We start from the raw sequence: 17,497 nt of genomic DNA, 5'->3' as shown, positions 1-17,497 counted from the left end.
TTTGTTCTTTATCAGGATTTCTTTGGCTGTTTGGGGTCTTTTGTGGTTCCATACAAATTTTTGGATTTTCTTTCTACTTCTATTAAAAATTCCACTGGACTCTTCCTAGGAATTGCATTGAATCTATAGACGGCTTTGTATATTATGGACATTTTAACAGTATTAATTCTTCCAATCCATGAACATGGGATATCTTTCCACTTATTTGTTTTCTCTTCTGTTTCTTTTATCATGATTTTATATATTGAAAATCCTAAAGATTCCACCAAAAAACTGTTAGATCTAATCAACAAATTCAGTAAAGTTGCAGGATACAAAATTAACATACACAAATCAGTAGTGTATCTATAGAGACACTAATAATCCCATTTACAATAGCATCAAAAACCATAAAATACTTAGGAATAATGTCAGCCAAGGAGGTGAAGAAGCTCTACAGTGAAAAGTACAAGACATTGCTGAAAGAAATCATGAGGTTTTTGACTATGTTCAGTTAGACATTATATATCTGAGTAGGAGTACGAGTCTGGACTTCACATGACAAGGTTGCTGCTGGATGTGAATTTGTAATCTTTAGTGTCCAGATGGTTTTTAGGGCATGAGCTGGGTCATTTCCTAGATCAAATGCACACTGAAAGGAGAATCTGTCACAGAATCTGTGTCTTAGGCACTCTGCAGTGGTTGAGTCACAGAGGAAGAGGCTACTGAGGGAGGAATTAAATCTAAGAGAGCACGAAGTCCTGGAAAGCAGCCAGCTACAACAGATGCTGCTGGGTTTGCACTGTGGAGGACAGGGAATATAGAGCCTTCTCAGTGGAATGGTCAGGCAAAGTCAAATTGCTGTGGATTTAGAGAGAATGGAAGGAGAGAAACTGAAGACAGCATGCATAGAAAATTCATTGTGTGTGTTGCTTTAAGGGATGTAGAGAACTGTTTGCTAATTGAAAGGAATTTGGAGATTGAGATTTCTTTTTTATGAGTGGGAATGAGAGCATATTTTTTTATATATTGATGGGAAAGGTCCTCAGCAGGGGAAAGAGACGATACCTGTTGGAGTTGTGTCTGACTTGGTGAAAGGGGTTTCCAGATGGAGGGGTGTCCTGGGTTAGGAGCACAGTTAGTCCATCCACAGACAGGTGAGAAGGCAGAGTCTCTTCAGGTGCAGGTAGATATATGTGGCAGTGGGAACTCATGCAAGTTCTTGCTGATCACGTCTACTTTCTCGGTGAAATTGGAAGTGTCTTCATCAGCTGAGAGTAAGGAAAAGGAGATGATACTGGAGGAATGAGAAGAGAGAGTAGATGACATGGTCATGCAGTGGGGGAGTGAATTAACTAGGGAATTGCAGTAGGATTGTTTGGCAGGAGTGGTCATCATGAATTGAGTTTGAGACTGACTAGTCAGCATGGATTGAACCGTGGGGCTGCAGATGTGGAACAGAGTGTGGGACTGTCCATTGAGTATGATGAAACCAGTCAATAAAAGTCCTGAGAGTGATTGTGATATTGGACCATGAAATCTCGACTGGGTAAGGTCAGAATGAGAACATGCAGGGTGTAGAGCACAGAGATGGGGTTGTACCATCTGGTTGTGGCCTGGGGAGAGGTTGGTCAGACACTTCTGAAGTCACGACACTAGAGGACATGAGCTGAACAGGTAAGAATGACTGGTGCTCAGGAGTGAATTAATGGAGGGAGGCGGTTTGTAACCTTGAGGTTTAGAGGATGACCATGGGCGATGAGTGGCTGAGGTGAGGTGGAGGACACACAGTCTTGGAGGAGAGGACTTCAAGGAATGAGGAGGTTGAGGTATCAGAAGCCTGGCAGGCACTGATGTCAACAAGAATGGTGGCCTGAAGCCAGAAGATAAGGCCTCCAAAGAGTTGCTGGCACAACTGTGGAGGTGCCTTCCCTGGGGTGAAGATGGTCTATGTCCTCTCCTCCCCACCTCCTGGAATATAAGGAAGGTGCAAGATGGCCTGGAATCCTCAGTGAGGAGCAGGACTGCCCCTTCCAGACCCTTCATGCCTGTCAGGTGGAGAGGAGGGAGAAGACAGCTGCTTTTTAAGGTCCCTGCCTCAGGGGAGGAGCAGGAAGGTAAAGAGAATATGCGGAGAGGTTGAGGACACAGGGGTTTTGCTGGCAACTGAAGCAAATCCAGCAATATGCACGTGATTGTTTTCTTCTTGTGATTTCTAAGTGATAACTAAGAGATGTCTACTTTGTGGTTATTCTTTTAAAGTTACTGTGTTGAAATACTAAAAGAGAGGTTGGTGTGATTAGGGTTGTCTGTCTCAGGCATCAAACTGGAAGACTTTCTGTAGACAGTAGGAGGAGCTTTACCGAACTGACCAAAAGGCCCATGATTGGCGCAGGATGGCTGTTTGGTGACCTGCTTCAGAAGCAGGGGAAAGGGTTACATGTTTTGGCTCATATGTGTTTAGAGCATCATGTTTTAGAGAGTTAAGAACATCACTTAGCCTGTTGTCTAGTAATGATTGAAGAAAGAGTTTCGCATTAAGTGTTTGATTTGCTGACGTGAAGTCTTATGAAAATGCTGAGAATACAGACATCTTGATAATCCTCACAGGGAAAGATCACCAACTTTTGTCATAGAAGTTCAACAGGGGGCCTGAGGAAAATAAAACTGCTACTAAGGAAAAAAGCAGGTGTAAGTTACAGATTTTCATTATGTAGCATGAATATAGCAGTGATTAAAAATTTTTTTTTTTTAACCTGATAAGGACTAGCTAGCAAGGATCAAGTTAAGTAGTTGGCATTTCAAGGCTGGAGAACACTGGCCCTCTCTCCCTGTGGTTTGCCCCACGGGGAAATGTTAATTCAGTCTCTTTGGGCTTTCTTCCTTGTTTATTTTTATATTTGATTCATGGCACTGTTTGAGGCATAACTAATGAAAGTCAGTGCAACATTGTTTTGATATTTGAGTTATGTTGTCAATAATAAAGCCATATTACCACAGTCGTACGATCAAGTTTTTTTTCACAGTGTCTATTATATCTGACAGAGAGCAAAACTTGAAAATATTGTATACTATATTTATTTAAATTATTTTTTATTCACCTAGTTTCTTTACCTAGTATAGCTTATTAAAAATATTATAGGGTTTCCCTGGTGGCGCAGTGGTTGAGAGTCCGCCTGCCGATGCAGGGGACACGGGTTCGTGCCCTGGTCCGGGAAAATCCCACATGCCGCGGAGCGGCTGGGCCCGTGAGCCATGGCCGCTGAGCCTGTGCGTCTGGAGCCTGTGCTCCGCAACGGGAGAGGCCACAACAGTGGGAGGCCTGTGTACTGCAAAAAAAAATAAAATAAAATAATGATTTTTTTTTCTGGAACTTAGAATGTTTTTGAATCTTTATTCTTTTTCACTTCATACTTTGTAGAAATGTTTAGCCTTGTTGAATTGATGCCAGTAATCTTTTCAGATACAGTACCAATCTGTTTATTTTATATAAAAGATAATTAGACTATCTTAATTTGGTTAGTGAATTTATCTTTTTTTTTCCACTCCACTGGTGTTTTGGATTTTATCTGTGACTAACTTAGCAGACTATATTGAAAAGAGTTAATTTGGAGGTTCCAGTCCAAGATGGCGGCAAAGGAAGCTCCTGAACTCACTTTCTCCCATAGACATATTGAATCTACAGTTATACTCAAGGCAGTTCCCACTAAAAGAAATCCAGAAATGGAGAGATTGTTATACATCGGGCAAATGAGAAAGTATGCCCATTGAAATGGGTAGGAAAGGCTAAGACATGAGACACCCTCTCACCATAAACCCCACCCCTGGCACAGTGACATACAATCAGTAGGGAACTTGTAACTCCTAGCTTCTCCGTGAGGAGCAAAGAGTTTGGATCCAATATCTAGCACCCCAGCTTTTAAGACTTTCACTGGAGGCACTAGCCCCCATAACACCCAGCTCTAAAAGCCAAAGGGGCTTGTGTCCATGAGACCCACGAGACTCTAGCAAACAGAGACATAGTTCTTAATGGGCTTGCTAGGACTCCCCGTCGCTATTCCTCTAGGGCTCAGCACACAGAGCTGACAAAAACACTCATCTCCCAGTCTTTGCCCAGAAGAGGCCTATTTGCATATGTTAAAAGCTGCTGCCTGAGGATCAGGTTCTACGTTAGCACACATCTAGGGTGCTGACTGCCAGTCTCCTCGGAGACTAGGGAGGCAGCGGGTGCCATCTTCTTGCCCTCCCCCTACAGCACGGTGGGTTGATGGTCTCTCCTAGAAGAGGCTTTTTCACATGTCTGGCATTACCACCCAGAAGAAACACTGCTTGATTGCCTGTCTCTGATGGCCAGCAGGGCTGGCATTTCTGGATCCCACAGGAAAGTAGCAAACAAAGAAGCAGTTCTTTTCTGGCTATTCCCAAAGGGCTCAGCTTAGAGGGAGTAGGCAGAAATGCCTAGCTCCCAGTATGTTCCTTAAATAGGTTTTCCTGCCTACTTTAAAAGCGGCTGACTGAGGGACCAGGTTCCAGTCAGCTTGTATCTAGGTGCTGACTGAGATTCTACCCTTTGGGACACTGATAGGTTTTGGTATACTCTCAACTTCTGGGAGCCACTGAGAACAAAGAAGGCAGCTTGGATGTTCACAAAAGTTTCAGAGAACCAAGAACTCAGGCCAAGGTGAACAATAAGGTTCTCCTAAACACATAGAGTCAAGGAAAATGAAGAATAAGAGGAATATGTTCCAAAAAAAAAAGAACAAGGAAAAACTCCAGAAACAGAGCTAATGAAAGAGAGATAAGTGATTTACCTGAAAAGAGTTCAAAATAATAGTCATAAAGATGCTCACTGAGGTTGGCAGAATAATGCATCAACAAAGTGAGAATTGTAAGAGATAGAAGGTAAAGTACCCAACAGAAATCACAAACCTGAAGAATTCAGTAAAGGTGTTCAACAGCAGACTGGATTAAGTGGAAGAATGGATTAGTGAACTCAAAGACAGGGCAGCAGAATTCATCCAAACAGAGGACCAAAAAGAGAAAGGAATGAAAAAGACTGAAGATACCTTCAGGGACTTAAAAGACACCATCAAGTGGACCAATATTTGCAGTATAGGGGTCTCAGAAGGAGGAGAGAGAGAGAAACAGGCAGAAAGTTTATTCAGAGAAATAATGGCTGAAAACTTCCCTATTATGGGGAAAGAAACAGACACCTAGATCCAGGAAGTCCAGAAAGTTCTTAGTATGTTGAATCCAAACAGACCCACACCAAGACACATAAGTAAATAATTAATAGTTAAAGGAGATCATCTTAAAAGCAGCAAGAGAAAATGAACATGTTACGTACCAGGGAACTCCAGTAACACCATCAGTGGATTTTTAGCACAGTGTTGGCAAACAAGAAGGGTATGGCATGATAAATCCAATGTGCTGAAAGGGGGAAAAATGCCAACCAAGAATACTTTACCCAACAAAGTTGTCCTTCAGAGTTGAAGGAGAGATGAAGAGTTTTACAGATATGTAAAAGCTGAAGGAGTTCATTCACACTAATCTAGCCTTATAAGAAATGCTAAGGGACTTCTTCAAGCTGAAAAGAAGAGATGCTAAAGGTAACAGGAAACATGACAGAATAAATCTCACTGGTAAATGTAAATATATAGTTACATTCAGAATATTCTAATGATGTTATGGTGGTGGGTAAATCACTTCTAAATATAGTATGAAGATTAAAAGACAAAAATATTTAAAATAACTATAACTACGATAATTTGTTAATGGATAAATAAGATAAAAGATGTAAATTGTGACATCAAGAACATAAAATGTCATAGTGGGGGAGAGTAAATATATAGAATTCTAGTATGCATTTGAACTTAAGTTGTTTCCAGCTTTAAGTAGACTGTTATAAATATAAGGTGTATTATATAGCCTTGTGGTAACCAGAGTAAAAATCTATAATAGATAACAAAAAAGTTAAAGGAATCAAAACACACCAATATAGAAAATCAACAAATTAAAATGGAAGAGACAAAGAGAAGAAGAAAGGAACAAAGGTGTTACAGAAAGCCAAAAGCAACAGTAAATCCATATTTATCAGTAATTATTTTAGATATAAGTGGACTAAATTCTCCAATCAAAAGACAAAGAGTAACTGAATAGACTTTTTTAAAAAGAGGCCCAACTAAATGCTGCTTATAAGAGACTCACTTCACCCTTAAGGCCAGAAACAGACTGAAAATGAAGGGATGGAAAAACATATTCCATGAAAATGGAAACCTTAAAGAAAGCAGGGGTAGCTATGCATGTATCAGAGTGTATAGGCTTTGAACCAAAAACTGTAACAAGAGGCAAGAAAAGTCATTTCATAATGATAAAGTCATCATGATGATAAAGTCATCAGTTCATCAAGAGGATATAATAATTGTAAATACTTATTCACCAAGCATAGATATATAATGCAAATTTAACATACCTGAAGGGAGTTAGAAATACAATAATAGTAGGGGACATCAATACCCCACTTTCAACAATGGCTGGATCATCCAGAGAGTCAATAAGGAAACATTGGACTTGGACATACTACATCACATGCATTTAACATACATTTACAGGACATTCCATCCAAAAACAGCAGAATATACATACTTCTTAAAGCACATGAAACATTTCCAGGATAGATCATATGTTATGCTATAAAACAAGTTTTATTAGGTTTAAGAAGATTGAAATCATGTCAACCATGTTTTCCGACCACAGTGGTTTGAAACAAAACAATTACAGGAAGGAAGGAAACTGGAAAATTCACAAATAGGTGGAGATTAAAAAAACATGCTCCTGAACAACCAGTGGATCAAAAAAGATACCAAAAGAGAAATAAAAAATACCTTGAGACAAATAAAAATGGAAAACCACATACCAGAACTAATATGAAGCAGCAAAAGCAGTTCTAAGAGGGAAGTTCATAGTGTTAAATGCCTACATTAAGGAAAAAAAAAGAAAGATACAAAATGAACAACCTAACTTTACACCTCAAAGAATCATGTAAAGAAGAACAAATTAAGCCCAAAGTTAGTAGAAGAAAGGAAATAATAAAAATCAGTCGGGAAATATATGATACAGATTGAAAAGACAATAGAAAAGATTAGTGGAAATGATTAATGGTTTTTTGAAAAGCTAAACAAAATAGACAAACCTTTACCTAGATATAACAAAAAAGATAAAAGTCTCAAAACTAGAAATAAGAAGGGAGTCATTACAACTGATATCACATAAATACAAAGGATCATGATAGACTACTATGGACAATTATACACCAACAAATTGGACAACCTAGAAGAAATGGGTAAGTCCTAGAAACATTCAACCTACCAAGACTGAATCAAGATGAAATAAAAAATCTGAACAAACTACTAGTAAGGAGATTGAATCAGTAATCAAAAACCTCACAACAAAGAAAAGTCTCGGAACAGATGGTTTCACTATTTAATTCTGTCTCATTTTCAATGATGAATTAATGCCAATATTTCTCAAACTCTTTCAAAAAATAGAAAAGGAAAGAACACCTCCAAACTCAACACCTCCAAACTCATTTTACATGTCCAGTATTACCCTGATACCAAAACCAGACTGGGACACTTCAAGAAAAGAAAATTACAGGCCAATATCCGTAAAGAACATGGACACAAAAATCCTCAATAAAGTATTGGCAAACCAAGTTCAACAATATATTAAACGGATTACATACCATGATCAAGTGGGATTGATTCTAGGGATGCAAGGATTGTTCACCTTCCACAAATCAGTCAACATGATACATCATATTAACAAAATGGAGAAAAAAATCATGTGATCATTTCAGTAGATGCAGAAAATGCTTTGACAAATATCAGCATCCACTCATGAAAAAAATTTCAACAAACTGGGTGTTAAGGGAATGTACCACAGCATAATAAAGACCACAAAGTGCAAGCCCACAGCTGATACCATATTTAGCAGTGAAAAGGTCAAAGCTTTTCCTCTAATATCAGGAACAACAAGGATGCCCACTCGTGTCACTTTTATTTAACATAGTACTGAAAATCCAAGCCAGAGTAATTAGGCAAGAAAGAGAAATAAAAGGCATCCAAATATCAGAAGAATTAAAACTTGTTCACAGATGACATGATATTATACAGGAAAACCTAAAGACTCACCAAAAAGCTGTTAGAAGTAATAAATGAATTCAGCAAAGGATACAAAAATCAATATAGGCATACTTCATTTTATTATGCTTGCTTCATTGCGCTTTGCAAATATTGTGCGTTTTTCTTGTTTGTTTTACAAATTGAAGGTTTGTGGCAACCCTGTGTTTCTATGCCATTTTTCTAATAGCATTATTTTAAAATTAAGGTATGTACATTTTTAAGACATAATTGTACACTTAATAGAGTACAGTATACTGTAAACATAATTTTTATATATACAGGGAAACCAGAAAGTTCATGTGATTTGCTTTATTGTGATATTAAATTTATTGTGGTGGTCTGGAACTGAATCCCCAATATCTCTCTATACAAAAATCAGATGCATTTCTATATGCTAACCACAAACCTATCCAAAGTAGAAATTAAGAAAACAATCCTATATACAGTTGCATCAAAAAGAATTAAAATACCTGGGAATAAAGGTAAAAAATATCTCTACACTTAAAATTATAAGACATTGATGAAAAAAATTGAGGAAGACAAAAGTAAATGGAAAGATATTCTGTGCTTATGGATTGAAAGAATTAATATGGTTAAAATGTCCATACTACCCAAAGCCATCTACAGATTGAATGCAATCCCTATCAAAATTCCAGTGGCATTTTTCACAGATATAGAACAAACAGTCCTGAAATTTATGTGGATCCACAAAGACCCCAAATAGCCAAAGCAATCTTGAGCAAGAAAAGCAAAGCTAGAGGCATCACACTTCCTGATTTCAAACTATATTACAAAGCAGTAGTAATTGAAAGAGTATGGTATTGGTATAAAACACACATATTTCAATGGAACATAATAGAGAGTCCAGAAATAAACCTGTGTGTATATGGTCAATTAACTTAAGACAATGGAGGCGCAAATATACTATGGATAGATGATAGTCTCTTTGATAAATAGTGTTGGGAAAATTGTACAGCCACGTGCAAAAGAATGAAACCGGACCCCTATCTTACACCACACAAAAAAACAACTCAAAATATATTAGACTTTAATGGACGACCTGAAAACATAAAAGTCTTAGATGAAAACATGGGTTGTAATCTCCTTCACCTTGGTCCTGGTGATGAATTTTTGGGATTTAACACCAAAAGCAAAGGCAACAAAAGCAAAAATAAACAAATGGAACTACATCAAACTAAAAGGCTTCTGCACAGCAAAGGAAACGGTCACCAAAATGAAAAAGGCAACCTATAGAATGGAAGAAACTATCTGCAAATCATATCTGATGAGGTTAATATCCAAAATACATAATGAACTCATACAACTCAATAGCAAAAATATCAAAGTCTGATTTTAAAAATGAGCAGAAGAACTGAGTAGACCTTTTTCCAAAGAAGACATCCACGTGACCAACAGGTATGTGAAAAGGTGTTCAACATCAGTAATAATCACGGAAATGCAAGTCAAAACTCACTGAGATACCACCTCACGTCTGTCAGAATGGGTATCATTAAAAAGACAAGAGATGACAAGTGTTGACCAGGATGTAGAGAAAAGGGAGCCCTGTGTGCTGTTGGTGGGAGTGTAAATTGCTGCAGCTACTGTGGAAAGCAGTACAGAGGTCCTAAGAAAATTAAAAACAGATCTGCCATACCATCCAGCAATCCCACTTCTGGGAACAGAGTCATACAAAAGGGGTGCAAACTTGTACTCATAAAGTGACTAAGTTAGCAGGATCTAATGTACACATGGGGTGATGGTTATTCAGAACACTACCTGTACAACTGAAATTTGCTGAGAGTAGAATTTAAATGTTTGCATGAAAAATAAAAAGATAAATATGTGAGGAGGTGGATCTGTCAATTGAGTAAATGGGGGGGGTCCTGTAACATGCACGCATGTATCCAGTCTCCACAGTGTACACTGTAAATGCTTACAGATTTATTTGTCAAATATATCTCAATAAAATTGAAAAGCAAAAGAAAACAAAAAAAGAGTTAATTTGCATGTATTGTAGCAGAGCCTTCTTGAACCTTTTTTTTTTTTTTCTTTAATGTAGGAGAGGTTTTTTACTAAAATTTTACTAAAATTATGATTGTTGAGGTCATGGTGTTTCCATTCTAAGGTGCACCAGCTCAGAATTCCCTGCAGGTATTCTTGGAGCAGAGGTATCCTGTGACCCTATGACTAAAACCAAGGTGGAAATGCAGATTCTCTGTTATGGTTTCAGATGCTCCCGCCTGTGGAGAACTGTTCTGCATTCATTTTTACTCTTGTTTTCTATCTTTCATCCTGTAATTCCTGCAGTTTACTTGTGAGATTCTAGGGCTTGGCATTAACATATACTTCTTTCAGATTGTATATTGTCTTTTTTTTTCCTTCTCTCTAAAGAAATCTCATAAGATTGAAAACCAACATTTGACAAATAATTATCTAAATCATTGTGCAAAGAACACAGTGTTTTGCTTTTTTTCTTGTGTTTATTATATTGGGTTGGCCAAAAAGTTCGTTCAGGGTTAGGATTAGTTCTTTAAGTAGTACGTATTCTTTTTTTTTTTTTTTTTGCAAACAAACTTTCATTATTCTAGTTCAGTCTTTCACAAACATACTATACAGAGTCTTATATGGTACAAAACAAAGGAAAACATCTCTGTCTATTCAGTTTAACACAACACCAAAATAAAGCAATTAAGACTTTGGGGAATTAAGTAGTAAGTATTCTTGCAGAGGCAGTGGGTACGTCATGAGTCTAAGCTTGTAATCTCTGGGGCCAGACTGCGTGGCATGCATCCAGCTGTACCCCCAGCAGATGTCTCGCCTGCAGTGCTGCACACTCAGTGTCTCTGTTCGTCATCTGTACAATAAAGATGACGGCAGTACCTCCTTCAGTGGTGGTGTTTAGAGGGGTGTGTCAATGAGTTACGTCATGTATGATAAGAAGGGCTTGCATATATATATAAAGTAGAGATTCTTTGGCATATATGTGATTATGATAATTTTTTTAAAATGGCTGTTATATACTGCTTGCACACACACGTATTCAGAAATAATTAGTGCCTGTAGAAAAACAGCTACCTATAGGAAAACAAAGTAGTTGGTAGTGACAATATATGTAATATGTTTTAAAGTAAGATCCTTCAATCATTGTGGAAAGAGCATAGGGTGCAAGTAAAAATCTAACAGAATCAGTAACACCAGTGACTAACATTTCTTGAAGATTTACTAAATGCCATACACTGTTCTCAGTTCTTTTCTGTTTTCAAGAACTGTTTCCTCATCGGGCTAGTTATACAATATTGGAGAAGTTTCTTAACCTCTCTCTAAGCTCTGATTTTATAATGTATGAGGTGGGTATTGATATCTGTTCTTTCTACCTCAAAGGGATATTATTAGAATAAAATGAAATAATGTAGTGAAATGATCAGTGAACATAATTTTATGAGGTAATACACTGATAAATTATATAACATATAGTCATAATGGTGGTTAACAGCTGATCTTGATTTCTCTTAAGATCACAGAGAAATCTGTGTTAGAAGCTTCTGACTTCTGAGTATAGGTAGTTTACGAATTTAAGAAAATGTGTGTTTATATGAATTTATAATTTACCTACCTATCTATCTATTTATCTATCTATCTGTCTAGTCATTGATAGGTCAGGGCTCTCGTGAAGTGCCTGTATGTCCACTGTTAGGAATTGTCTTCCTGTCATATGTGGAAGTTTTCTTCTTTGTATAATGTTGGTATCCTTGCTGTATGTTTATGATTAGTACTCAATTATCTCTGTAGGCCAAGTAATGAGCCCATACCCAAATCCTTATTTGAGTATTCTACCTATCAACAGTGTACAGGTTTTATTCTTGACTACAACTCTGAACCCATTTTACAATTATCTGTTTGCCCATCTGCTGATCAGATTGTAAGACCCACCATGACATGGCTTGTTGCCTTCTTCGTATCCTTGGCACCTGGTACTTGGCTAGGTAGACAAGGAGACATGTAATCAGGACATATTTATGGAATAAGTAAACTAAGAAAGGATAGTCAGGAAGTCATACTGATCTCAGAGGAGCCCGTATTTCTAAGAATCAGAAAACTGATCTTCCGAGAAACCTTTAAAAAGGAGATTACTAACCTAGAAGGATTTGGCCTCTAGGAAGAGAGTGTATTGCCAAACAAGTTAAAATTTGAATGCTTTATTTGTCCCTGATTGGAGGGTATAAAATATAAATGTACCAACTATTCTGAAGCTTTTCTTTTAACTAAGCTTAATACATTATAATTTGTTGAACAGAGGCGGGCTAGCAGAAAGACTAAATGGACTGCAGAATCGAGAGAGATCTGCCATTTCTTTGTGGAGACATCAGTATCTTTCTTACCAAAGGACACTTTCAGGTAAGGCTTGCACTGGCATCTGTGAGTAAAGAAAATGCCAGTTAAAGGTATTTTTACATTAAGATATATGAAGTTGATCATCACTGTTTTTATACCTTTTTCTCTAGGTGTCCAAAGATCTGAGCGGGAGGGTTCTACATTACCCCCTTTTCTTGCTCTGTCCCAGTAGCTTTCAGACTTTTGTGACTGTGACTCACAGTAAGCAGTACATCTTACAGCATCTCCCAGTACACACACGACATTCACACACATCACTCACACACACACACACACACCCCTGAAACAAACATTTAATAAACAACACTAAGCTCAGTGATGTACCAAAATCCCAGTCTCACTAAATTGGTGCAGGACCCTTCTAATGAGTTGCAGCATTACAGTGAATTCACCAAATTGTCAAGCACAGAGCTGAGAGAGTGTCTTCTGGAGGTTGGACTAGAAAAATACCAAGACAAACTAGTGTGCCTGGACCGAAGGGAAAAGATGACCTTTTGTTTGGCTCATTGGCACCAAGTAGCTTATTTGGAATGTTCCTTACGTTTTCCCTTCTTTAATTTGGGAATAGAGGGTATTCATGGTATTTAATTATACCATGAATAAAAGACAAAAGCAAAATAAAATGAAAAACCAGAGCCAAAAATTAATCCATTAATTTGAAAATATGAATGTGACCATCTCTAATTTTTCTGTTAGAAGTCTCTATATTTAGGAATTTGGGTTTTGTTTGTCTCTTAGATGAATTTATTTTTTAGATCTGTGAATCCTCCCCTTGATGTCTTATAATAAGTTGTGTCTTTTTCTTTACTTTTGATATAACTCATTATAAACATATATTAGGAAGAACATTTCACTATTTGGTGTTTTGTTTCCTGTGTGGCCTGGCAGAAGAATTTTCTTCTTTCAACATAAGAAAAGTTTTTTCTTGTTTCTATATGTGTATAGCAACTGAATAAATGAGAGAAAAACTTGAAAATATTAAGTAGAGGTAACTCCCTCTCTCCCCAATCCCAAGAACTAAAATTTAGTAAACAGCTGAAATTCAGTGATGGATTTGTTAAAATATCTCTGTAATTAAACTCTCTAATCCTCTTAATTTCCCTGTCAAAAATGAGTATAACTGTAGACCGTTGCCTTATGAACTTTGCTAATAATAAATCAAACTGCATGGGAAGGATGTGCAGCTCTAGGATGACCCTGGGACTTGATAGACTGTGGAAACATGGAAGTACTGTCATTCTGAGGTTGGTTTCACTGCTGCCAGATCTGGAAGTTCAGAAGCAACGGAGAGCAGCAACTCCTCCTCCCCCACTTAGGGTGTGGATGTACCTTTGGGTTTGCACAGTACCACAGTCAGAATCCCATCTTATTTTGTTCAGACTCAAGAGTGTTATTGAGCTTTGGTTAATTTTGAATGACCAGGGCATTGTGTCGGGCTTGATTTTTCCTTCTTCTGATAGGTTTGAGAAATCTAGGAGTTAGTAGTAATTTATGAACCACATCTTGGTTTTTGTTCTGAATATTAAATATAGTATATCTCACTGAGTCTACCTTTATATCCCTCAGATATGAGAAATTATGGTTTACAAAATTAACCTGTAATTGTAATAATTTAGCCTGAGGCCCTTCTTCCCAAGTTTCTTATATTTGAGGAATATTATTTAATTATTCCACAGTTGAGAGGGACATGGAACCTGCTTACTAACTTGAAATATTTGAGTGGATGTCTTCAACACATCTTTCTGCCTTTTTTTTTTTTTTTTTTTTGTGGTACGCGGGCCTCTCACTGTTGTGGCCTCTCCCGTTGCGGAGCACAGGCTCCAGACGCGCAGGCCCAGCGGCCATGGCCCACGGGCCCAGCCACTCCGCGGCATGTGGGATCTTCCCAGACCAGGGCACGAACCCGCGTCCCCCGCATCGGCAGGCGGACTCCCAACCACTGCGCCACCAGGGAAGCCCTTTCTGCCTTTTTAAAAAAAACTCTTCATTTGGAGATAATTGTAGATTCACATTAAACTAGTGCCATTCTAAGAAATAAAACAGTGGCTTCTTGTGCCCCTCACCTCGTTCCACCAAGGATGACGTTTTTCCTATCTCTAGTACACTGGCACAACCAGGAATTGATCCAGATGCAATTCACCAACCTTATTCAGGTTTTACCAGCTTATATGCACTCGTGTGTGTGTGTGTGTTTTGTTTATGTAATTTTATCACCTGGGTAGATTCATGTGCCCATTACCACAGTCAGGATACAGGACACTCATCACCAGGATCCCGCGTGCTCCCTTTTAGCCACCTCTTCCCACCTAATGCCTTGCAACCACCGGTGTGTTCACTATTTCCATACTATTGTCATCTCAGAAATGTTCCGTAAATGAAATAATATGGTATGTAACCTTTGGGGAATTGACTTCTTTTCACTCAACACCATTCCCTTGAGATTTATCCAAGTTTGTGCGTATATCAGCAGTTAGTTCCTCTTACTCTGTGATATGGATGTACCACACTTTGTGTACCTGTGGAGGGACATTTGGACCTTACAAATAAAGGTGCTGTGAACAAGATTTTGAGTGAACAGAGGTGTTTAATTTTCTGGTATAAATGATCAAGGGTGCAGTTGCTGGGTGTTATAGTAAGTGCTTGTCTAGTTTTGTAAGACGTTGCATATTAATATCAAATATTTCAGTGAGTATCTCTAACACATGTTTCTGGCTTTAAGAAAAAAAATTTTTTAACACCTTTAGTTTGTGGATTTCAACTCTTCTTTTCTTCCCTCATGGATAGCTTACTTTTCTGGGCTGTTTTGTAACTCTTACTTATAACATTTAATAATCAGTTTTGTTTACCTTGTTAGTACCTTCTAGTACATTTCAATATAAAAGACATACATCTCAAGGTTCTTAAAACTTGAGTAGGGCTTCCCTGGTGGCGCAGTGGTTGAGCGTCCGCCTGCCGATGCAGGGGACACGGGTTCGTGCCCCGGTCCGGGAAGATCCCACATGCCACGGAGCAGCTGGGCCCGTGAGCCATGGCCGCTGAGCCTGCTCATCTGGAGCCTGTGCTCCGCAGTGGGAGAAGCCACAACAGTGAGAGGCCCACGTACCGCAAAAAAAAAAAAAAAAAAAAAAAACTTGAGTAAATTTTTATGTGTGCCTATTTTCTTGATTTTTGTTGTAGTTGTTTTTTGTTTTTTTGTGGTATGTGGGCCTCTCACTGTTGTGGCTTCTCCCATTGCGGAGCACAGGCTCCGGATGCGCAGGCTCAATGGCCATGGCTCACGGGCCCAGCCGCTCTGCGGCATTTGGGATCTTCCCGGACCGGGGCACGAACCCGTGTCCCCTGCATCGGCAGGCGGACGCTCAACCACTGCGCCACCAGGGAAGCCCTGTTGTAGTTGTTTTTTGATACACTCAGGAGAGACTGAGCTTTGCTGTTGAAAGAACAGAGAGAAGCATGTGTACTGCACATGAAGGCCAATATAGATGTGTGTGTTGGATGAAACACAGAAGAGAAGGCAGAGGGTAGACCACTCAGGGCTTGGAGGCCACTATTGGATTTTATTCCAATGTGATGCCTTGCAAATATGCAATTTAAAATATGGCTGTAGAATAGAGAATTGTGATTATAGAAACAAGAGAAAAATATTTCCTAGATTTCTTTTCAGGAACCATTTTATTTCTCTTCTTCCTATTTGAGGGGAAACAGTTTTCCAACACTAGTTTGCCATTTACCTGGATGGCAATGGCCAGTTTCTATTAAGTGATATTCAGAGTATTTCACAAGTTTATCATCTCATTTAATCCTCATAGCTGACCTTCCAGTTAGGTTATCTGATCCTAGTTTAGAGACGGAGAGAATCTGGACAGGCAGGGTCCTGTGTCCTGGCTAGCAGGTGGCAGAGTCAGATTTATATCGAACAGTCTCCCTTGGTGACCCGTGATCGTGGCCTGTCTTGTTCTGGGCACATTGCTGGGAAGGCAGATCCAGGCCCTGAGGACACGAGCCCGTGTTGTGCCCGACTTCTGTAGATGTGAGTGTAATGATTCCTTTGTCTGACCTCTGTTTAGTAACAGTGCAACAAATATTTTCACAATATGTTTGATATCGATGTTTTTAAGACTAATAATAGTTACAGATATTCTTGGATGAAAAAAAAACAGTGAACGGGCTTCCCTGGTGGCGCAGTAGTTGAGAGTCTGCCTGCTAATGCAGGGGACACGGGTTCCAGCCCTGGTCTGGGAGGATCCCACATGCCGCGGAGCAACTAAGCCTGTGAGCCACAGCTACTGAGCCTGCGCATCTGGAGCCTGTGCTCCGCAACAGGAGAGGCCACGATAGTGAGAGGCCCACGCACCGCAATGAAGAGTGGCCCCCGCTTGCCACACTAGAGAAAGCCCTCGCACAGGAATGAAGACCCAACACAGCAAAAATAAATAAATAAAAAGCCAAGCATTTAAAGCCCTTTTGCAAAACAAAAAACAGTGAACTTCTTATACTGTTCAGGAAGAGTGTAAAGAGAAAAAAAAGAAAAAAGAAGAAGTGCAACAAAAAAAATGATGGGTTTGAAATAAATTATTTTTCACAAAATTTTGGTCGTAGAAGTTCCCTCTAAACGTCAGAAAGAAGAAGGGGGTAGATAAGAAAGGAGGGAAATCAGTGAAGTGCAGCAGCATTTACTGTCATCCAAAGCAGAATTCTCTCTGGATTTCCTTGTTCTTCACCTTGCTGTCATTGAACATGTTGGCAGTCCTCACTGAGCGCGTGTGTGTGAGCACTGGCCTGTGAGGACAGATGTACTTTAGGTTTTTGTGCACGTGTATGTGTTTCAGAAGCAATAAGTGTGTCACCTCGAATTTAGATTGGTGGTATCACAGCAAAGCATGAACCTAGTTATTCACATTGGCATTAGCATTTAATAGCTTTCGGATTAAAAGGATTTTAAT

The 17,497-nt window shown here is 38.8% G+C and overlaps 1 protein-coding gene across 2 annotated transcripts in view; it reads left to right on the top strand.

Annotated features, from left to right (window-relative positions):
• SPIDR (scaffold protein involved in DNA repair) overlaps positions 1-17,497 on the top strand; it is a 334,647-nt gene that overhangs the window by 106,240 nt on the left and 210,910 nt on the right. For both annotated transcript variants that reach the window (XM_082601006.1, XM_082601005.1), the window contains exon 7: positions 12,457-12,557. In XM_082601006.1, coding sequence (XP_082457132.1) covers positions 12,457-12,557 — 101 coding nt within the window. The remainder of the gene's footprint in view (positions 1-12,456; positions 12,558-17,497) is intronic.

This window comes from Mesoplodon mirus (assembly GCF_964341445.2).
Source record: "Mesoplodon mirus genome assembly, chromosome: 16".
Classification (NCBI taxonomy): domain Eukaryota; kingdom Metazoa; phylum Chordata; class Mammalia; order Artiodactyla; family Ziphiidae; genus Mesoplodon; species Mesoplodon mirus.
Note: the sequence above shows the minus strand (reverse complement) of the source record. Positions and strands in the feature narration are given on the sequence as shown.